The 21,096-nt window shown below is 38.2% G+C and overlaps 2 protein-coding genes across 4 annotated transcripts; both read right to left on the reverse strand.

Annotated features, from left to right (window-relative positions):
- Positions 1-61: 61 nt before the first annotated feature.
- LOC118406327 lies at positions 62-3,426 on the reverse strand. Its single transcript, XM_035806268.1, has 2 exons — positions 3,101-3,426; positions 62-1,660 (listed from the first exon to the last, which is right to left on the reverse strand). The coding sequence occupies exons 1-2, from the start codon at positions 3,110-3,112 to the stop codon at positions 1,331-1,333; spliced, it is 342 nt and encodes a 113-aa protein (XP_035662161.1). The 5' UTR covers positions 3,113-3,426; the 3' UTR covers positions 62-1,330.
- Positions 3,427-4,948: 1,522 nt separating this feature from the next.
- On the reverse strand, positions 4,949-20,123 carry LOC118406360 (outer dense fiber protein 3-like). 3 transcript variants are annotated; one of them, XM_035806326.1, is made up of 7 exons: positions 19,943-20,123; positions 11,790-11,923; positions 10,770-10,997; positions 10,202-10,425; positions 9,379-9,519; positions 8,690-8,809; positions 4,949-6,586 (listed from the first exon to the last, which is right to left on the reverse strand). In XM_035806326.1, exons 2-6 carry the CDS (start codon positions 11,881-11,883, stop codon positions 8,714-8,716), a joined length of 783 nt encoding a protein of 260 aa, XP_035662219.1. In that variant the 5' UTR covers positions 11,884-11,923; positions 19,943-20,123; the 3' UTR covers positions 4,949-6,586; positions 8,690-8,713. The 3 variants fall into 3 exon arrangements, with proteins under 3 accessions (XP_035662219.1, XP_035662220.1, XP_035662218.1); XM_035806325.1 differs by having other exon boundaries at positions 6,427-6,586; positions 8,700-8,809; XM_035806327.1 differs by lacking the exon at positions 8,690-8,809.
- Positions 20,124-21,096: the final 973 nt, after the last annotated feature.

The following is a 21,096-nucleotide window of genomic DNA, read 5'->3' on the forward strand; positions in this document are numbered from 1 at the left end:
ACATGTTTACATTCATTCGAATTTCATTAAATACGGTCATATGATCAATAACGAAGAAGCATTTTCAAATAAAATTATGATTTAATCATCAAACCTAGTTATCAATATCAAGAAATGTGCTTATTGATTATGTACAATGCACTGGAAGAAAGAAACAATGCCGTTTTTTTTAAACATTAAAGACACGGTCCATTTATCTAAAGACTGTATTACATCACACTGCATACTCCTAGTTTTGTTTTTGGATATACATGTTCCGAAAGTGAACATTTGTGTACAAAACAACGTAAAGATAAGTCTCTAAATGTGTGATACAGCTATGTTTACAAATACACTGCATGGTTACTTCTCGATGACAGTGTCCATTCATGCAGTTTTAAGCATCATATCCACATTCTCCTACAGCAGAGATGAATCTGTGTCGTAGAAACTCCATTATTCAGGAGTGTAACAACGTTGGTCCCTTTGCGTAGGAGAATGACATATCCACTAAATAAGTACTGTACGTACAAAATATCATATAAATTATCATTCAAACTTCATTTAGTTAATGTAAACTCGTTTAGTTAATATAAACTCGTTATGAATAAGATTTGTCAAAAACCTACAGTATGTTGATACTATATTGCTATATTGCTATATTGATTCTTACAAATAGTGATATTATCAATATCACAAGACTACAAATTGTAAAACATATCGTAATTTTTTCTTGCTGAATCTATAGTATTCCCTTGCTGTTCAGTCAGGCCATTGAGTCATATAAAGAACAGCAAGTTTCCTTGTTTCAGTAGCAGGGTATATTTTACAGGGAGGGGTTACTATCCCTTCACCTTAAACATGTTCGAGGCACAACCTCAAACACGGGACCGATATGTTTACATCCCTTCCGAAAGACAGATGTAGCCCCAACCGAGAGGCCCTGCCCAGGATTGAACCTGTGTATTCCAGTTACCAACTAATTAGAACCAACATGAGCTCAACTGTGAGGCTACTACAGGGACACCCCAGTGAATTCAATACAAAAAGAATATATAAGACCGATGCAATGGCCGAGTGAGAAGGTCGTGAGTCAGATCCTCGGCCGAGTCATACCCGGAAAGACTTTAAAAATGGTACATGCTGCTTTCTCTGCTTGGCACTCAGCATTCGAGAGAGAGTATGGAAGTTAAACGCACACCACTACCAGTATCCTGCTGTAGAGATTGCACACAGTTGTGCGGCCCAGGACTACAGAAACGGAGGTGATGGGCGCCGCCCTATGCGCCATCGGGTGCGGGAAGGACTTTGACTTTGACAGAAGGAATCCCCCAGTCTTTTCTTTTGCCCTTTAGTCAATATTATCAATGATGCGAGCCATGTTTTCGCGGATGTACTGAACAGTAAACAAACATGGCCCCGGTGTAAGTACAGGTGTGTCCTTCATGAGCGCGAGTAGTTGTCCACAGAACGGAATGTCGCAATCGTAGCGAGGACTCAGATGCTTGGTGCTGTGCTGACACACCAATCTCGTAACTTCCTTGCACTCCTTACACAGTTTTTTGCGGCATCTGCTGATGTGCAGTAGACGGTAGAGGGCGCTTTCGTCGTCTCCAAGGTACAGATCCAAACTGTTGATGGTCTCAGTCTCAAGCTGGGCAGCCAACAGTGCCTCTTGCATCTATAGTAAAAATGTATAATCAATTGCTCTTATTACACAAGGTTATGTGTTTGGAAACGTTTGCATGTCTGTACGTTTGTATGCGTACATGTATGTACATTGATGATCAGCATAACTCAGGAAGCTATAAAAGGATTGCCATGGAGTTTGGTATGTGGTTTGGTCATGTCATCTCGACGAAATGGTTATATTTTACGCCTTCTGGCAATTCTTTTGGTATTGCAGCAGACAGTTCTATAGAAACCATGGCATAGTCACGATTTTTGGGTGGCTCTTTTGCTTGGAAAGAAATGACGTATCAAACTAAATTTTCTTTCTTTCGAATTGCAGAAGGCATGTTAGTTGCAGACTTTAATAAGTTATGAATGGATAAATGATTTTTGACCCGCAAAAGTTTAACTTTGATGAAGACCAACGTAATGGCATGTTTATTCTGGTTTGCATAATCAATGAGGAAAACCTGTCTTCCAATGTGCTTAATGGTAGGGAATAGCGATCTAATATGCATAATTAATGAGAAAATGGTGCAAATAATAATACCTTAGTGGCAAGTGGTGGCATATTTATGACAATTGTAGGTTAAGGATAGATCAAGGTTAATAGATTATGTAAATGTTAACACTTTGCATAGATAATGAGGAAATGCTCTCTGCTGGAAAGAAAATAGTTACAACATGATTTGGAAAGAGTAACGAGTTAATGCTAATAAAAGACTTAACATTAGGATGTTTATGCTCATCAGATACGTCTTTGCATCTCATTTGCATTATGATGAGGCAAAGGTATGTTAAGGTCATTGAACTCTAGTTGTAGCATTGTTTTTGGCTAGTCGTGACGAAACCATGACAGACATACCATTAAAATTGTGGTTCCGAAGAAATTCATTACATACGTCAACAGTAGGCGGTACCCCTCCCCTTTTTTGGCTCACGTCCAAAAATAACCTTCCAACACCGTAGCCACTACTATTCTCTGTCTTGTAAACAAGTTAAATGCTGCATGACAAATTTCTAGGCCCGAATTCTGCAATATAATTGCGCTCACTGGTTTAATAGGGTCAATAAACCAGATCTTGCCGACAGAAAGATGATGACGCTACAATTACCTGCTATTTGCATTCTTGCATTTTGGTGGCATTTAAACTGCAACCACATACCTACATGCATAGCTGGATTTTTAACGTATAAGAATGCGTTCCAAATGCATTGAACGAATCTTGAGCATGTCGATTGTTATTGGATCACAGCTATGTATCAATTACGTACCCTGGAACTTGCATTGATAGCCTTGCAACTGCCGCATGGTTTAACGTGTTGAGCGAGTTTTGTTATGATACATACGCCCACAGTGCATCGGCGCTGGCTGAAGACCAAAATACAAGCAAATTTAAAGTCAAAACATGTCATTTAGTCAATGTCAAGTATGCAAGGTGATACGTACTTCATTCAGCATGTCGCCTCATGTATCTGTGCCTCCTTATATGGTCAAAAGTCTCGTTCAATCCAAGCAAAATTCTGCAACATCTCGCTACCAATTGTGCAAATGTGAATTTCGTACTGCGCAACAGGCTAGCACGGGGAATCCCCTCCGAGCAAAACCATGATGGTATAAATGATTAGGGGGTAAAGATATAAAAAAAAAAATACAATTTCACGGAAAAAAAAGAATAATCTTTTTCTTCGGTAAAACAAAAAATAAGATAAGAGTAACCTAAGACTCAGTCATATTGTTGAAAATATGCACTACCATTCTGACAAAGGTTTGCATATACACGCGTACTTGAACAGTAATGTTGTCTTCCGGTGCATTCAATCTGGGGTCAATGGCCACGATTACTGGTGTGTAAACATAAAACATGACGTACGTGCACAGTAGGCTGGGATGAAAGGTAACCTTACGGGTGTCAGCTCAGTACGAGTGACAGAGAAAGAATCTTCGAAATCGTAGCACCTGTTAGAGTATTCAACAAGACAATAACGCCTTTGTTTATCTCAGACAAGATTGTTCAAAAGACCATTTGGTCCATTTAAGATATGCAGGCGTCATAACAAACAATTTAGCAAATAAACCATAAAAATATGCAATTTATTTCATAGTCGTAACTTGCACCGGGAGGCTAACAGATTAAACATTGAGCACATTTTGCTACACATGATTGCTCTTCTTTTACGTTCTATTTTAAGCCCCCCTTCACACGAGAGCACGAATGAGCCGGAATGCCGTCCGAATGAAATTTTTTTTCTATTCGTGGCAATTCCTCGCAATTCGTACTGTATTCTAAACATTCGTACTGCGTTCCAGATATTCGTCCCCGTTCTTTTGGCTGGCTCGAAAGTTTTTGACATGTCAAAAACTGTCGAGGTGCATTCGAAGTGTAGAAATATCGAATGGCATTCCAAATGGATTCTAAGTGGATTCTAACTAGTCTAACTGCAGTCTGACCGCATTCTGTGGCATTCCAACATGATTCGAAATGTTTTTATCTCATTCGAAGGAGAACCGAAAAGGCAAGCCACTTCGAATCCTGCCCGAATGTAGGCAAAAGAATATCTCGAATGCAGTAAGAATTTCCAGAATACACTACGAATTCCCAGGAATAGAAAAGAATTTTCATTCTGACGGCATTCTGGCTCATTCTTTCTCGTATGAAGGGGATATCAAGTCCATTTGGAACCCCCGCTCGGAATGGCCCCGAATGTGTTACGAATTTTGCAAATACTTCATTCCAACTGATTCGGCTTGATTCCTGCTAATTCGATTTCCGTGTGAAGGCCCTATTAAGAGCGTCAAAAAGGCGGAAACGTGTTCAGCAAAAGATAGCCCAAAAGGTAGACATTGCGTCATAGCCCAACAAAGTGTTCGCGTTGTGTACATAGTAGTTCTCGTTGCGTAGATATCACGAATGTACATAAAAATGCACACAATCTTAGTCTTCACACAAGGACATATGATTGACTATGACTACAAGAAATCAAAGATCTCATATCTCCATTGAATATTTTTGTGAATTTTTTGTTTTGTTCATTATTGTCAATTTTCCACTGGCTCTTAAGTAGCAACAGGCATGCATATAGCAAGGAATTGAAGACAGGAAATGAGACAACCTTTGATAACCTTTTCAGGGACCTTTGACCTAACTTCCTGCCAGTATCTCTGGCATGCCTACCATGTGGAAACCAGCCTCTACTACATTTAGATATATAACTACGAACACACACACACAAACACACACACACAGACACAAACACACACATCGTACACAGAGGTGATAAAATGATCAGCACATTCTGGGTTTGTATTGAGGAGGGTTTATTGGTATTCCTATCAAATATACACTAAATCACCACCAAGACCATATTAGGGCAAGAGGAGCGGAGAAGATACAAACCGTTAATATCGGGAACCAAATTCTCCTGGACAATTTTGGCGACGCCTCAGGGACAAGCCAAATGGCATATTATTTCCCCTTTTCCACAAAAAACATTAAATTTTTTTTGTCAACAAAAATGGCACATTTGCATAGCAGCAGCGCATTTTATGTTCTTCTTAATTGCATAGACTGTGTACTTTTCCCAGGCATGGGACCTCTCATGAACTGAATATATTTTGTTTTGAGTAGACATTTGTCCTTGAGAATTTGACCCCTTTGTTGTAGCCGCATAATAACCAGCAAACAAAGATGGAGGCACACTGCAATAATCTATATGATCATCATTCTGATATTGACAAGCATGTTTGATTTTTTTTTCATACACACATGACAAACACACATTCTTTTTGAATAGATTTACATTTTTAGTCACACTGAGCTTCTAGGATGCTTTGATATGTTGTTTAAGCCCTTCTTAGCTGATATCCTTTGATAGTTGTAAAAAATATACAATCTTTTTTCATATTTGATACCTCTATTCTCGTAACACAAGGACTGTTACAGTAGTACTTAGCTGCATATGTTTTGTTCTCATTACATACATAGAAATGTCAACTGAAATGTGCCATTACTGCAATAGCGCAAACTTTTATCTTAAAAAAAGAGCTGTTATTAAGTTTGGATGATGATATTTCACTGAAGAAACCCTTATTTTCACAAACACAAGGTAATTACATTGTATATGACATTGTCCTTGTTTTCACCTATAATAAATTCCTTTTTTTTTTATTACAAGAATTGACACTGCATTAATAACTACTGTATATTTGTAAGACATATTTCACTTGGACCAGCAATTCTCAATGCATGTATTTCTGTTGGCAAACATTCCTCACAAAATATGTACATCTGAGTAAAAGAACAATTCTCTGTTAGCTTAATCAACAAAATAAACGAAATACAGAGAAACTTCTTGGAAAACAAAAATTAAAAGCAGCAAATAAGGAAAAAAATGGAATCTCATCGGCAAAAACATAAAAATTACATGTCATTCTACGGTATGAGGTTATGGAATTGTGCAATGTCTACTGTGCAGAAAGTAACCTTTGTGAATTTCTTAACACATCATACAATTATTGTGATGTCGAATTCAATCTAGGATAGACAAAGCACAAAAATAAAAGAAAATTGGAACATTTGGCTGCACCTAAAACACACTTTTACTGAAAAAAGATTCCTGACAAGTACATAATCTTTTTTGTTGTTGAAAGTATTCACAACTGAACTGAGGTAAAATATAACACTGTAGAAAGGTTCTGCCAGCAAAACTGGTCACTAAGCTGAGAAGTGATTGGTTGCTTTGAAATATGCATGCATGGATCCCATTGGCTGGGCTCACAGGTGATGGATGTAGAAGGATGGATCTCATTGGTTGGTTTGTACTGCTGGCTTGTTATGATTGGCTACTCCACTGGATCAATGATGAGTGGTGCGATGTACTCGGAGTGACGAATCCCAAAGGAGAATTGTGGGTACTGCAACTTGTGCATGATCACCTGTGACATTGGTAAAATAAGAATTTTAAACAACAAGAAATCAACTTTAAGTTATTGCAATGTTTTGATTTTTTAACGAGAGGCACTAGCTGTCCTTGTCAACTTTCTAATGTAACACAGTCTGCATGCAAGACTATTGAACTAAAATCATAGTTGATCAGCTGTTTGAAAATATCTACAAATTCATAATCATGCAGTGATTGTATTGACAGGTTTCCCTACTAAGGGTCAGTGGTCACATACGTTGTGTGATCGCCATACGATTGCAAACTGAAGACATTTTTAAGATAGCCATCCATGTGTCCTGAAAAACTCAGCTGTCTTGTTACAGAAAAGGTTGTTTCTTTTAGATCCTTGTCAATGTTTTTTTCTGTCCCAGTCTCTTTTAATATTCTACAGCGTTGACATTACACGACGACCAATGACGCAACATATGTGACCATGTCTGTGGCTTTAAGCATTGCAGTGTGCTACAATAGCAATGGATGTGCAGGGTACAGAAAACTCTCTCTGAAAGTGGAAAGAATTCAAGTTATAATCATGCAGGACAGCATTGACAGAACCATAACTGAATCAGTCGCTGACAGTTGACAGGACAAGCAGGTCACAATATACAGTTGAAGACGGTCATGTATCATGGAAGATCATTGAGTTACAGATCACATTGTTGCAGCTTATGTTTATAAATATCACTAACTTCTACTGTGCCATCTTTCAAAACTTCTTTCAGCATTTAATTCTATCAAAGATGAAGCCATGCACTGTACTAGCACTCTAGGCTCCGGATAAAGTACACACACGCTTGAATGAATGTTTGACACTTTTTGAAGAAATTAATAAAAGTCTTTCAAAGTTTTCTCTGTACTTGTGATTCATTCAGTCATTTATGAAGCCATACAATTACCGGTAAGATCATATGCATTTTTACAAATTCAAGAGCTTGTGGTGACAGTTGAGATGACAGATTTAGGAATGGCTGGAAGTCAAAAACATTCAGGAAAGTGTGTACTACGTAGTTTGTTTGCACCAAGCTACTCTCTTGGTAACAGCTAGTATTGCAGGTGGCAAAGCAAGCTGTGATCGTCATGTAGAAGATCTGAAAGGTACCGTACATCTATTAGACCATGATAGGACATTTGTATTGAGAATGGCGGACTCCGAAATAGAAGCCGGGAGATTTTCTGTGAAGGTTAACCTGAGAGGAAAAGTACAACACATCGACATGGAGTAAGAAGACAAGTTAAAGGACGTCAACAGTGAAGAGGTCAAGTTCAACAAACATATTCTTCAGAGGAGAGGGGGAACATAGTGATTATTCTATCAAGATTCATTTGAATAAACATATTCTTCTGAGGGGGGAACAGTGTGATCATTCTATCAAGATTCATTTGAAGGACAGAAAGGGGTTGCTATATATAAGTCACGGTAGAGACTGCATTATGGCAAAATCATTGATTCTACTGGTTGAGATTGTGATCAGAGGTTCTGTTGATATGATACTAGGAATGTTAGTGTTCTCTCATTTTTCTCAGCTCCGTGTAATTCCTAAATTTCAAATCAATCCATGAGCTTATGTGAGATGAATTGAAGTTGAAAAGTTCTGTCTTTTATGGGAATTTCTTAAAATTTGTCCTTTTAGGGAATTCGTTAAAGTTAGAGACTCCAATTGGCATTTCCACAAGAAAAAACAGGCAATTCTGTCAGAATTGCAATCTCTACCGTGGCGTATGACTTTTTGAAACAAATTATATCATCATTGAATGTGAAGATGACAGTTGAAGCATTTTTGCTAGATATAGAAGGAAATGTTCATGCAAAAGCTGAAAGAAAACAGATACACACAAAGCATTCTTGATCAATGAGTGTGTGTGTGTGTGTCTGTGTGTGTGAGTGAGTGTGTGTGTGTGTGTGTGTGTTTGTGTTTGAGTGTGCACAGAGACCTCTGAAGCTGATGACTTAGGAAGCTAGAAGTAGGAAATAAAGTTTGATTATTTGAGATTCTGGCAGGACAGGACTGCAGTTGTAAGCTTCAATACAGAGCCGTCGCCTACATAAATAAATAACGTAAATAAACAAACAAAAAGAAAAATAAACATGTTCTACCCGTGCTTACACAAACGCCATGAGTTAGTAGGAGGGGTCAACGATGAGAGGTGCTATGTATTCGGAGTGCCGAATTCCGAATGAAAATTCTGGCTGCTTTCTCTTTGCGTTTTGATACACCTGTGATAAAAAATAACAATAAAAGAAGACAAATAGATCAAATCTTTGTTGCAAGCAATCATTATCTGAGAAAGAAGAAACAAAGAATCATGTGAGATGTCATTATCAAATGTTTTGTTACCATTTATACTATTAGGTTTCTTTATTTATGTAATTAAAAGAGCCATTAAATTATTCTTACAGTTGAGTTGTAACTTTATTTGTACGGAACATCCCAACTTCCACAAGATTTTACAACTCCAAACTCCTTTATATGCCGTTTGTCTTAAATGTTAGCAAACCGTGCATGCTGACAAATCAATCAGATTACAATTAAAGTGGAATGAGACCCTTAAAAATTTAATTTTAAGATCTGCATTATTGTATCAAGTACTCACAGCAAAAAAAGATCAAATTTTACTATTTCAAAGCTTTTTCTTTAACTATCACGTCAATGGATTGTTAAATCTTACTTTTTGAGACTCTGTATTGTATTATATAGCTTCTACTTATGGGACTCTCAACTTCAGTACTGTAACCAGGAGATATTCTATGTAAGAACTTGGATAATGAATATACAACAAGTGTACCTTTTCTGGGCTGTGTGCACCAGGGCCCGGTTTTTTGGTGGTGTCTCCAGGCATCTGGTTCCTCCCGGTCATCGAGTAGAGCGGAGCTCGGCCACGGTTGATGTTGGGGTCCGTTACTCTATATGTGCCCGGTCCAGGGGTCTGTGGAGTAGAGAATTGATCGTGTGATGTTCATGTGATGTTCATGTGATGATCATGCACCTTCAGTGTGACAATGAAGAGAGCCAATGGTAGCTCCTACATTTGAGTTTTACAGGCTTTGGTTTTACAGTATCATTCCTTCATTTTATAATGTGTTTAAAAAAAATTCATAGGGTATGTGAGTGGACAGATGTATATAATTTTCTAGCCATTCATTCAACCCTTAAACATGCTTTTGAGTCACTGAATCATCTAAAGGCATAATTTTTAAATGTTGAGTTTTGAAATTTGTTATGGCTCTTCAAATATAAAGACAATCGAAAGATACCTACGAAAGATACCTACGACAGTATCATTCCTTCATTCTTTCATTCATCTGGTCATTCATTCATTCACACACTCATTCATGCATTAATTAGATTCATACATACACTCATGCATTCATTAATTAGGTACCTTCTTGGATATTCTATGCTGACCTCTGATCTCTCACGTTCACTTTAAGTTACCTTGGTTGATTTTGTTCCCTTTCTGTTCACTAATTCGGTAATTGTATAAGCTTTGTTGCTTATGTTCCATTTTACTACATATGAATTGTTACGGACTCCAGGAAGAATAGTGGTACAATGTATATCACGAATGGAGATCCAAATAAAACAAACAAACAAACAAACAAACAAACCTTCTGTAAGTCCTCGTGGAAGCTACCAATCTTCTGTCGGCTGGTCAGTGAATAGTTTGGTGCTGACGTCTTTCCGACAGCCTTTGGTCCGACCACCGCTGGCAGGGAGTACGCGTTGGGCGCGGGCGTGTTGTCGAACTTGAAGCCTCGCGTTCGGGAGGCGAGAGAGTACGCCGGGGCCGTACGAGACGCAGAGCGGCCAGATTTCTCTGGAGCGTATGCACCTAAAATGGATGATATAGATACAGATAGTGAAGATACTGCATTGAAGGCAAGCAGTGTAATAATCATGCATATTTCAGCACCAAGGAGAGCACCGCTAGAGTTTTTTGACATTTTATAAGAAATAGTTGTATTACCAATCTATTTCTTGTACAATGTAATTTTTACAATCCAGAAGTACCAGGAAAGGTGATATTCAGAGCTTAAATATCATGTAAAATTCCTGATCTAAAAATGGGACTATCAAGTGACCATCTTGCAACAATCATGACATGAGCATGTGATAGACATGTGATGATCATGTGACAATCATGTGATGATCATGTGACAGTCATGTGATGATCACCTGGGCCAGGGGTGCTGAACATGGTGATGTCCTTAGGCCGGCTGTACAGGGAGTAGTGGGGGGTCCCATCCTTCCCCTGACGCAGGATGTTGGACGGCACGAGGTAGCCTGGTCCCGGGCTACAGTCGTTGCTGTACTTGTTGTGTCGGACTCCGAAGCTGTACGCCGGAGCCAGCTTACGCGTCGGGTCGTGTTTCTTTGCACCTGTAGCAAAAGTCTGGGTGTGTCCTGATAGGGCATCACGCAGGGGGAAGGGTGGGGGGATGACAGGGTTCTCTTGTGGAATCTGATATCTCTACACTATGATATTCACAAAGGACTGAAGATAGTCCTGTGTTTGGTGCCTTCACTAACTGTTGTTGTGTTTTATCAAACCATGACATTGCACAATGCAAGATAAATAGTTTTACATGCAAATCATGGCATCCCAATATCTAACAATCACAATCAGATATATACTCAACCTGTTGTATCACATAATGCTCTGGAACATGACCTGTACAGAGATATACTGACTTTTATTACTACATTGTATATACGGATATAGGATATACACCACGGATAAATGTGAACTAGCGTTACACTTACAGTCAAACCAGTACAAGTGACCGCCCCTACATAAAACCTGATATGAACACTTTTTGGTGTTTTTTCTATGAACACAAACATTCCAAACCCTGTCCACATAGAACTGATTTTTTTGGTCCCAAATGGTCTTCTTGCGATGGTTTGACTGTACAAACATGTAATGCTAGTTCACCTTTATCCGCAGGGTAATCTATATCCATTGTATTAAAAAACAGGGTATATCAACACTATATGTATATATATTGGGATGTCAAGTCTTAGGACGGTGGTTTCAAAATACATGCACAACATTTTGAAATTATTAGTTTGACTCGATACTTCTAATACCCTGTTTGCCAATACAGCGGATATAAGTTACCCGGCGGACAAAGGTAAACTTGCATTACATGAGAACACCCTGCTAAACTTGTTCTCGACCCTCCCCTGACCGACCTGTACTGCCGGGCACCATATACTTGGGTCCGGGGCTGTGATACATGGCCGCGATCGGCCCCCGCGGGCGGGTTGGCTGCCAGTTGGATCCCATGGTTCTCCTTCAATCTGTGTCAGCTCAGTTCTGAGCAATTCTGTAACGACAAAAAAATCCTTGTATGAATATAGGTAAGTAGGCAGGTGGGTGTGAATCAGGGTTCTAGCCAGCATCCGTCCTTCCGTCCTTTGACGGAATTTCGCTGCTGGGGATGGACAAAAATTTTGCCGATTCCATCCTCTGTCATGGACAACAAGCTGTATATAAAAATATCAATTGAACAAAGTTGAGTCTACATTTTTGGTACCAGCAAAATTTGCCCCTCACACCTGCATCGGCTGCATATAGCGGTGAGAAGCAGAACTCCAGTTAGAAGGTCTGACGAAGGTGTCTGAGAAACATAAGCAATGTAAGTACCTGCCGGTTGTGTAAAAAGAATTCTCCTATATTCAGCATTTCAAAAGATCTACATTTAAGAATTAAACCCGGGGGAGCATACCTCGGACCCCCTAGGATTGCTGCACCTTCGACAGGATTTCCATTCAAAATCCAGGGGATGGAAAAAAAATTCAGGCTGACTAGAACACTGGTGTGAATATACAAAGTGTTCTACCCACAGGACAGAGACATCTGGAAGTTTGCCATCAATACAAGACATCTATATCTCAAGTCATACATAAGATGGATAGGACATTTTAGCTTAAGTCCCCCTGGGTCTTGAGGAGTTAAATTGAGGTCACACATTGTGGCACAATTCTTAAGGATTTCCGTTGGGAGTTAAGTGGCACAGTTTTTGCCTTTGTTCAAGGTATTGCCCCGACAATCGTTCACACAAATTGGAATCAAATTAGTTCTACTTGGCTTGTCATTATCTAAAGTATGGAGAATCTGATTTTTTATATAATAGGAGCTATTGTCATGATGAAAAACGTTTCATGAGTAAAGCAATTACTGTAAATCCTGAAATATTTGCTGTGGTCACGGAAAATCATAACATTGCAAATATGCCTTTCCATTGTATCACTTTTCTACTAGAGAATTGTTAAAACTGCAATTACAAAGATGCAGCAAAAAACTCCATTCCCTTCCAACTACAAAAATCTTAAAAATAATTGCATTTCTAGAACTTATTAGAGGCTTTTTACTGAAAATACAGAATACTGTAAATGCAGATTCTGAAATGTTTGTGGTGGTTTTGGTTTTCTGTTATAGTATTAGACTACAGTCTATGGCGCTACAGCAAAACAAAGTGACCGCGAACACACCATTTTCCCGCTACAGCGAAAGTAATTCCCCGCAAACTTAAGTGCATGTACAGTAGCTACAAATTTGTTCCTGTCCTTGGTGCTGAACTCAAAATACCTGATTGACAAAGAAATAAGACACCAAAGCTTTCAAGAACTAAATGCCTACCTTGAAGTTCAGACAGTCAAACTTATGCAAAATGATTCAGACTTTTCTTTCCTGTACTGTCCTCAAACAGAATCACTATGGCAACAACCCCACCTTCACTGGGTGTGGTTTCATCCCAAGGGACTGACTTATAAAAAATTCATGACAATAAATGGTAGAAGAAAGGGGTGATTTGTATTGGTGTCAGAGAGGAAATGGAATGAGGAAGGGACAACAATAGACTAGCTTGTTATGGTAACAGTTGTCCCACTTTTACCGGAAGTATTGTCACGTTTTACGAGTCCTTGACACTGACCACTGTTATTGAATACTGTAGTATTGAAAACCTTTGCAAACATTTCATAACAGAAAATTTTGCGGTTTCGTTTAATATTTCTACACTATTCTGGGGACAAGTATCTCACTGAAATAAAAAAAAACCTTTTCTTTGAAAAAATTAAATGATTCTACAGTACCTGTGTTTTATCAGCTATAGAAATTTAGTCGATTAACACTACTTCACCTTTATTCGCAGGGTAACCTATATCCGTTGTTTTTTAAGACAAAGTATTTACGGATCAGCTCAATGGATGGTGGTTTCAAACTGTACAATTTGAAAATACTACAATTTGAAACCACAGTCTGGCAACTTGACATCCCTAAAATACCATGTTAAAAAACAAGCAATGGATAAAGGTCACCCCGTGGATAAAGGTGAACAAGCGTTAAGAAACATTGTATATACTAGTGTTGTTTCATGGAGTCTTGGCTTAGATTACTTCCTTCTAAAAAACCAAATCCAGTGAACAGAAAGCCTGACATTTTTCCAGAATATGGTTTACTTTAAATGCAGAAACTTTCGCGGTGGTTTAATCTTCGAGTTTTTTGCGGTTGCCACTTCACCACGAACTTAAACCCACTGCGAACATTTTTCCATGGCAGTATGAGACTACAGTGCATGGTGCTATCGCAAACTTAAAACCACCGCAAATGTCCCCTTTCCCACTACCGCAAAATGTCTTTCCCGCTACGGCAAAATTAAATCCCTACAAACCTAAAGGCATTTACAGTATTTCGCCCTAATCTATCAATGTTATAATAATTAGAACATTTGGTTCTTAGGATTCATGCAATACCAAACATGCCCACTAGGTGTCTCTATATAACCTTGGTGTACCACCCTGTCACAGATCACCTGTGTTTCCCGGACAACCAGGTAAACCAAATAAAGCAGGTGTTAGTAGTGCTGAACAGGTGCAACAACAGGTGTTCTGTCCAGATATATCTAGTACAACCGTCTCTTTCACCCTGAGATTGTGTACGATACCTCTTGGCTATCTCCGAAATCTAAAAACCGCTCTAAGCTTTTATGCTTGCTTTGTCATTCTGACAATCCACTAAGGCAAGCATTGTGGTAAGAAATACCTAACAAATCACTAAGATTTACCCATCCAAGAATTGAAACAAACCATTCTGCACTTTTTCATAAAAACAGACTTGCAAAAAAAGACCATTTCGTAAATATGCAATATCAGTTTATAGCAAAGAGGTGGAATTTTGCAACATTTTCTTCATGTTTTTCTTTGTTCAAAGAATCTGCTCCCAGTCAATACTGACAAAGGGTCTTTCTGTATGGCCTTGTCAAGGCTTAGGCGTTCAGTCAGGTGAAAAATGGCACCGTGCTATCAGTAGGATAGGTCAACTAGTTAGAGCCTGTCGGTTTGATGTTTTGGTGCTATGGAGCCCATGTCATGAGCAAATAAGTAAATTAAATGTGCCTAGAAACATCTAGGTACAGGAATGTTTCTCTATTGTCTATGAATCGATTTCTAAGATTTCTAAATATTTGAAAATTGCTGGAGTCTTTTTTTAGCAAGAATTCTTATCAAAAGTAAACTTTAGAATTAGCAAACAATTCTCAAGTTGCGGGTTCCAAATGTTGTTCTAGAATTTGTATATGCTTTCTCAAATAATGCTAGCATTATATGATAGGTTATGCATAGGAAGTTGTTCAGATATTCCTAAAACATGAAAAACTGAATTCGATACACAGATAATAGTCAGAACATTTTTCCGACAAAGGAACATTTACTATTTTTTGCCTGAGGAACTTAAGAAAACTTAATACATTTGTATATGATTATTCAATTGTTATCTCAATCAACGTTACCCCCTGCTAGTACTGAATGGATAACTTATTGTTTGAGGTTTTTAAGCCGATACGTATTGACCAATGCTGATAGTGGTGGGTGATGATATCAGTACTTTGGAATGTCTCTATGTTGACTCAACAGTGACTGCGTGGGTTTCAGGGACACTGGTTGAGGAAATGTGATTTAGAAAAGTGTGGGGTGGGGGGCATTACATACACCCCCATAAAAAGTCTAGGGTTGGCAGGTTTTTTTAGGGTAGGTTGGGAACAGGAAACACAACTTTTTTTTTTCCAAGGCCTTATGGGTTGGTATAGACCGATCTGTATTTTATGGTATCACACAAGCCTCCACGTACATGTATATTACATGGGCTGCCATAGAATAATCTATAATTGACAATATTACAATCATAAATTATTCTGTGTGTTCATAAACTTTAACTTTTTACAGTCCTCGTCAATTGTGCATTACATTTATGATTTTATGGCATTTTTGGGTGCAGTTTAGATTCTTATGCAAGCAATTGCCAGGTATTTATTGCTTTTATGAGTTTATACCAAGAGCCTTTTGCATCAATGTAATGATGTCCAGAATTCAGATGGCTTATTAGGCTTGAGGTAAAACTAAAAGGGCATGCTGCCCCCTCTATTCTTAAAGACCGATTTGTTTTGATTGGTTCAAATACTTGCCACCCTTTGTGTGTCTTTGTTTTTCTTCCAGTGGGCAGTACAGTGGGTGGAGGGTTTATTTTCATAACAAGGAGAGCGCAAACTAATACGAAACCACAGGTCTGTACATAACATGTGGGGTTTGTTGTTAGGCGGTCGTCATAATGGTTGCTATGGACTTTTTGAGCCTTGACTCTTTCTTTCATGCTTTCTGAGACTTATTTGAGTTTACAGAATCATTGAAGGAGTAACACACCAATTTGTTAAGGTATACAAAAGGTGTTGAACCAGACTTTAAGGTTTGATCCACTCTCACTGGGATGGACCCTCAATCTTTTTGATACTCAACTTGTGCTCATAGTGTACTATGTACCTCAAACTATCAGGAAAAAGCGAAAAAGTACCGCCGTAACACCATGATTTTTTTCCCCTTAGATAATTTGACGTCAGATCACTCCACCTAAAAATGCAATTAGTACTTGGTTGAGATTACAAAGCTGAATTTTAAAACCCACTTCATGCCTTTTGTACGTAGGTATGGGTGAGGTTGTTTCTATAGCAGAGTGTTCTAATGTGTGCCAGTGCATGGGTAGGAGCCACTTGAGACTAGGTGTTGTTTTTCAGCAGTGCACTTGGCTTTTGCACCAAGTTTACGGTGAGTATTAGAGTCAGGAATAGAATTTTTATAATGGATACAGAGAGGGTATCTTCCAACCACAACCCAGAAACTTTTAGAGTGCAAGAGACAAACAAATTGTTTCTTTCAACCAACTTATAAATTCCATCTAGATTGTGATGATCTATCAACTATAGTTGATACTAGAGTATATGAAAGAAAATATAAAACCACATTTTAAAGAGCTTTTTTTGTCCATACAAAATTGAATTGAATCAAAGTTAAAACAAAATTAAGTAACACTTGCAATATCTATTCCCCTGTACTGTAAACGATTGAAATGTGCGCAGTATTTTCTTTTAAATTCCCATTTTTTCATCACCCTTAAGAATATGATAATGCAAAATGTGCGCTTTCAGTGTATTACTAAGAAAATTTACTGTACTGCAGAATGCAGCGAAGGCCCCATTTTTGCTCCTACAGTGTAATAAAACCACTGCAAATGTACATGAGTTTACAGTATCGAGTATTTCACAACTGTCATGGTTAATTGCTACCAAAAGATCAATTGTCGTACATTTCAACAAAGAACCATAAATCTGCATCGCTGACAAATGCTACAAATAATCCCAGTTAATCCAGCCTTACTTAAAGGTTACACACGTTACTCAAACAGCCACAATGGCGGGAGTGTTTGCTGTGGCCATAGACTCCGCCTCCATGACAGTTACTTGGCTACCAGTGGTGACGCTCCAATAAACCGGGGTAAACTTTAGATCTCTGAAGGTTTTACACAGTCTGTAGGACTATTTTTCTATCATGAGTCTTTATACAAAAGACTTAATGAATTAACTATGCTGGAATTGGGAATGTTATAGGGGGTCAGCAGGGCTGTCTGAAAGACCTGTCCTTCTGTCCAGGGATCAGGAAATTTGCTTGTTGGGACAATGATTTTACCCCATTCGTCCCCAAATTACATGAGACTGTTGAAAATGCACTTTCATAAGCTTAAGATGACATGTTTAACCAAAAAATGGGCTTCCAAACAATGGGACAGGATAAGAATTAAGCTGGAGACACCTGAGGGAGTGTATAGTCTATAGTGTATGTGGTAAATACATTGTGTTTTTTTTATGTTTCTGTCTGCTTTGTCCAACCAAGTTCATAGGGGACAAAATATGTACATGGGGTGAATGGGGAGCAACACTTGATTCAGGAAGGCAGTGGCTACACATACACATGTATGTATAACATTAAATTCAATTACTTTACACTAAACCTGGGCGTCCATTACCTATACACAGAATACAAAGATTACTCTGCAGTCCAGCTACGAATCAGCTGGCATTAAGATGGCCAAATACAAGTAAAAGGGTATGCTCTATACAAGTAGTGAGTAAAATAGAAATCACTTCTTCTACAATATACACAATTGCTCTGTACACTAAAAGATAAGTCCATCAACAACTACAAATCTTCCAGTTTCACAACATTACAAGAAATCATTGACACAGCAAGTACTTGTTTAGCTCCACCGTAAACTATATACTCTGCCCTTCCAATACCCTTTATCATAGGAGCTTCATGTTATGAAAACATTGTTGCGAGCGTCGCAAATGTTTAGAAGTTCACTCTGTACAAGTTGTACAGTATGGTAACAACTAACAAACACATAGCTTAGGTATATCCATTACAAGCTTGTAAATAAATCACAAAGGGTTTTACTTCAAGCAAACCAGCTGAAGATGCGACACTTTGAACCTGTTATAAACACTCATTGTAGCTATTAGTTGACATAACATAGAAAAACATAGAGATGAGTCGATAGCTACATGGTAGCAACATAACACATTTTTGCAGTTCAGATCAAACTTTTGTTCTAAGAAACAAAAATCATTAAACATTTTCATGCAAAAGCTCAAAAGATACAGTATTCTCTTTTTTATGCAGTTGAAGCATGCTGTCAAGTTACACAACTGTTTGTGATTAAAAACTTTTTACATTTTAATCTTAACATGTAATGTTTTAATCTTCTCAATACAATTTCCTAAATTTTTCATGTCTACGATACCATTCCCAAAACTGCAAAAGATCCAGGTTGGGTCATAATCTTATTCAGCAGAAACTTATGGACTTGACATTATTTACAACATGTTTATTGTTTTCATGAGTACCATTTACAAAAAGGAAAATTATAGAAACAACTCCTAACAAGTTCTAAATCAAAATTTTGAACACAGAATATGTGAGAGGGCTTCGAACAAAGGTTGACCATCTTAGTAAAATTTTAAGTTATTCTTAAACAACGAATTCTGATGTTTTCTCCTCTAAACACGTAATATTTGGAATAATTAATATCACTAGTAAATTTCATCTATCAACTCGTTTCAAATTCTTGAATAATGGAACCAATTTTAAACGTGGGTTTAGAAGAAATGCTGCAAAAGTGGTTTATGTACTGTATAGTGTGTTAAGTTGGCTTGAAGTATCCTATGTCTGATTTGAAAAGCTCTCCATATGCCGTGAAAATCAATTGGGTAAACTTTTCCTTCACGGGGAAGTGATTTTGCGACTCAATATTGCTAAGTATTTTATGGTGTGTTAGCTTAGTTACAGGCGTATCTTACGGGCTGTAAGTTTTATATTACCGAGGCTTTGGGTCAAGTTGCTTACACAATGGCGTGAAAAACGTGGTATAGAATTCAGCCTCAGAGCTCAATGCACTGTGTGGTAAACGTCATAAAAAAGGTGTGAAAATTCGACGATTTTGAACCATACAACGCCTAGAGAACAGTATAATACTTTCATTTTCTTACGATCACAAATCTAAGGAGTCTTTAAAGGCGTTGTGGACCTGAAATCTTCGAAATTCCTCAACATATGCCCCCTTTTGCTCGCGAAAGTTCTTGTCGCCATCGACTTCGCGTTCCTAGCAACGCCCTTGGTAACGCATTGTCAGGCGTGTAACAGATACCGCGCTGTCGTGCCTTCAACTTTTCAAGTCCATCTACCGAACAAATAAATCCTCCAAACCCCGTTTCTACTGTTTATATCTGTAGCTATGACATCAAACTTTACCCTATTTTGTAAATCTGGCTCGATTTTGGCAAAATTTCGACCAAAAGTGGACAGGAAAAGGGTGAAAATTTCGTCCCGGTCCAACTAGCTCGGGAACCATGCAAAAGATTGCGCGGGAAATTGCACAGAATTTTCGCAGTGCAAGTCGAATATTAGACAGCTTGATACAACTTCTAGTGAGTCAAGACATCTAAGACGTTGTTACTCACCTTAAGACGAACTTTCTCAGACGTTTGCGCTGATTTTCAGCCTCTTTCGCCGCTGCAAATCGATCCCCACGGTTTCTTTGGAGTGCTCTGCTTTTGGGTCAAAGGTCCTTTCTGCTCGTACCCAGGGCAGTCGTGACGTCATGACGATTCTTTGCCGTGATTGGTCAAATGTGTTGCATACAAATAAAACACGTTCCCGGGTTACTTCTCGTGACAGGTGTATATTTTCAGACAGGTAAGGTTTGCTTGCAAAGAAAATATGAAAGTATCTGCCAACAATCAAATATCACACATTTGCAATTTACCCCATTTATAAAATAATGCACATATTATACATTGATGAAGATTAGACATCCAGGTAATAAAATATGCCAAAAAGCAGTTACTCAAATAACTGGATATGATTTTGCACATATTATCCATATGCTTTTAGCCTCAAATCAGCATGGTTCTAGTCACAATGAACATACAAAGGAACGTAAAATTGAATGGCCAATATCCCACAAGTATATTATACTTTCAAGTATATGCTTTTTCTGTGATTTTATAGCGAGAGCAAACATATAACGCTAGTTTACATTTATCCGTTGGGTGACCTTGTCGTTGTCTTTAAAAACAGCACATTTAGGAGTATTAAGTCTGCGGACTGTGGTTTCAAATTTGCCATATTTTCAAAATGTTCCGATTTGAAACCACCGTCAGTTGTCTTCATATCCCTATATACGTTTTTTCTTACAAACGACGAAAATAGGTTACCCTCGGAAAAAGGTGAACCAGCATTATATGCTTTTACCAATTTTCAGATTTTCTTTGTTGTTGACTAGAGCCGAAAACGCCTATGTTTATCTTGTGGGAATGCCTTTTCATGAATTTGATTCCCTTTCATAGTGGAATATAGTTTACTTTCATAGTGGAACATTTAAACAGAAACTTATGCTTTTTGCATGCAAAGAAACAAACCATAGTGATACATCTTCTTCTGCACCTTAGGCCATGTAGATTCAATCATATGGATGGCATCCTCTGGGAACCCTAAAATTGGTGCAAGCATGCAAATAAATGAACAGTCTTACTGCCCCTACGGCCACCTGAGTGAGAGATGCAAATAAAGAAAGGTTTCTCAAAATGAAATTGTCTAAATCTAAGCGGTCTTG

This window comes from Branchiostoma floridae, chromosome 19 (genome assembly GCF_000003815.2).
Source record: "Branchiostoma floridae strain S238N-H82 chromosome 19, Bfl_VNyyK, whole genome shotgun sequence".
NCBI classification, from domain to species: Eukaryota; Metazoa; Chordata; class Leptocardii; order Amphioxiformes; family Branchiostomatidae; genus Branchiostoma; species Branchiostoma floridae.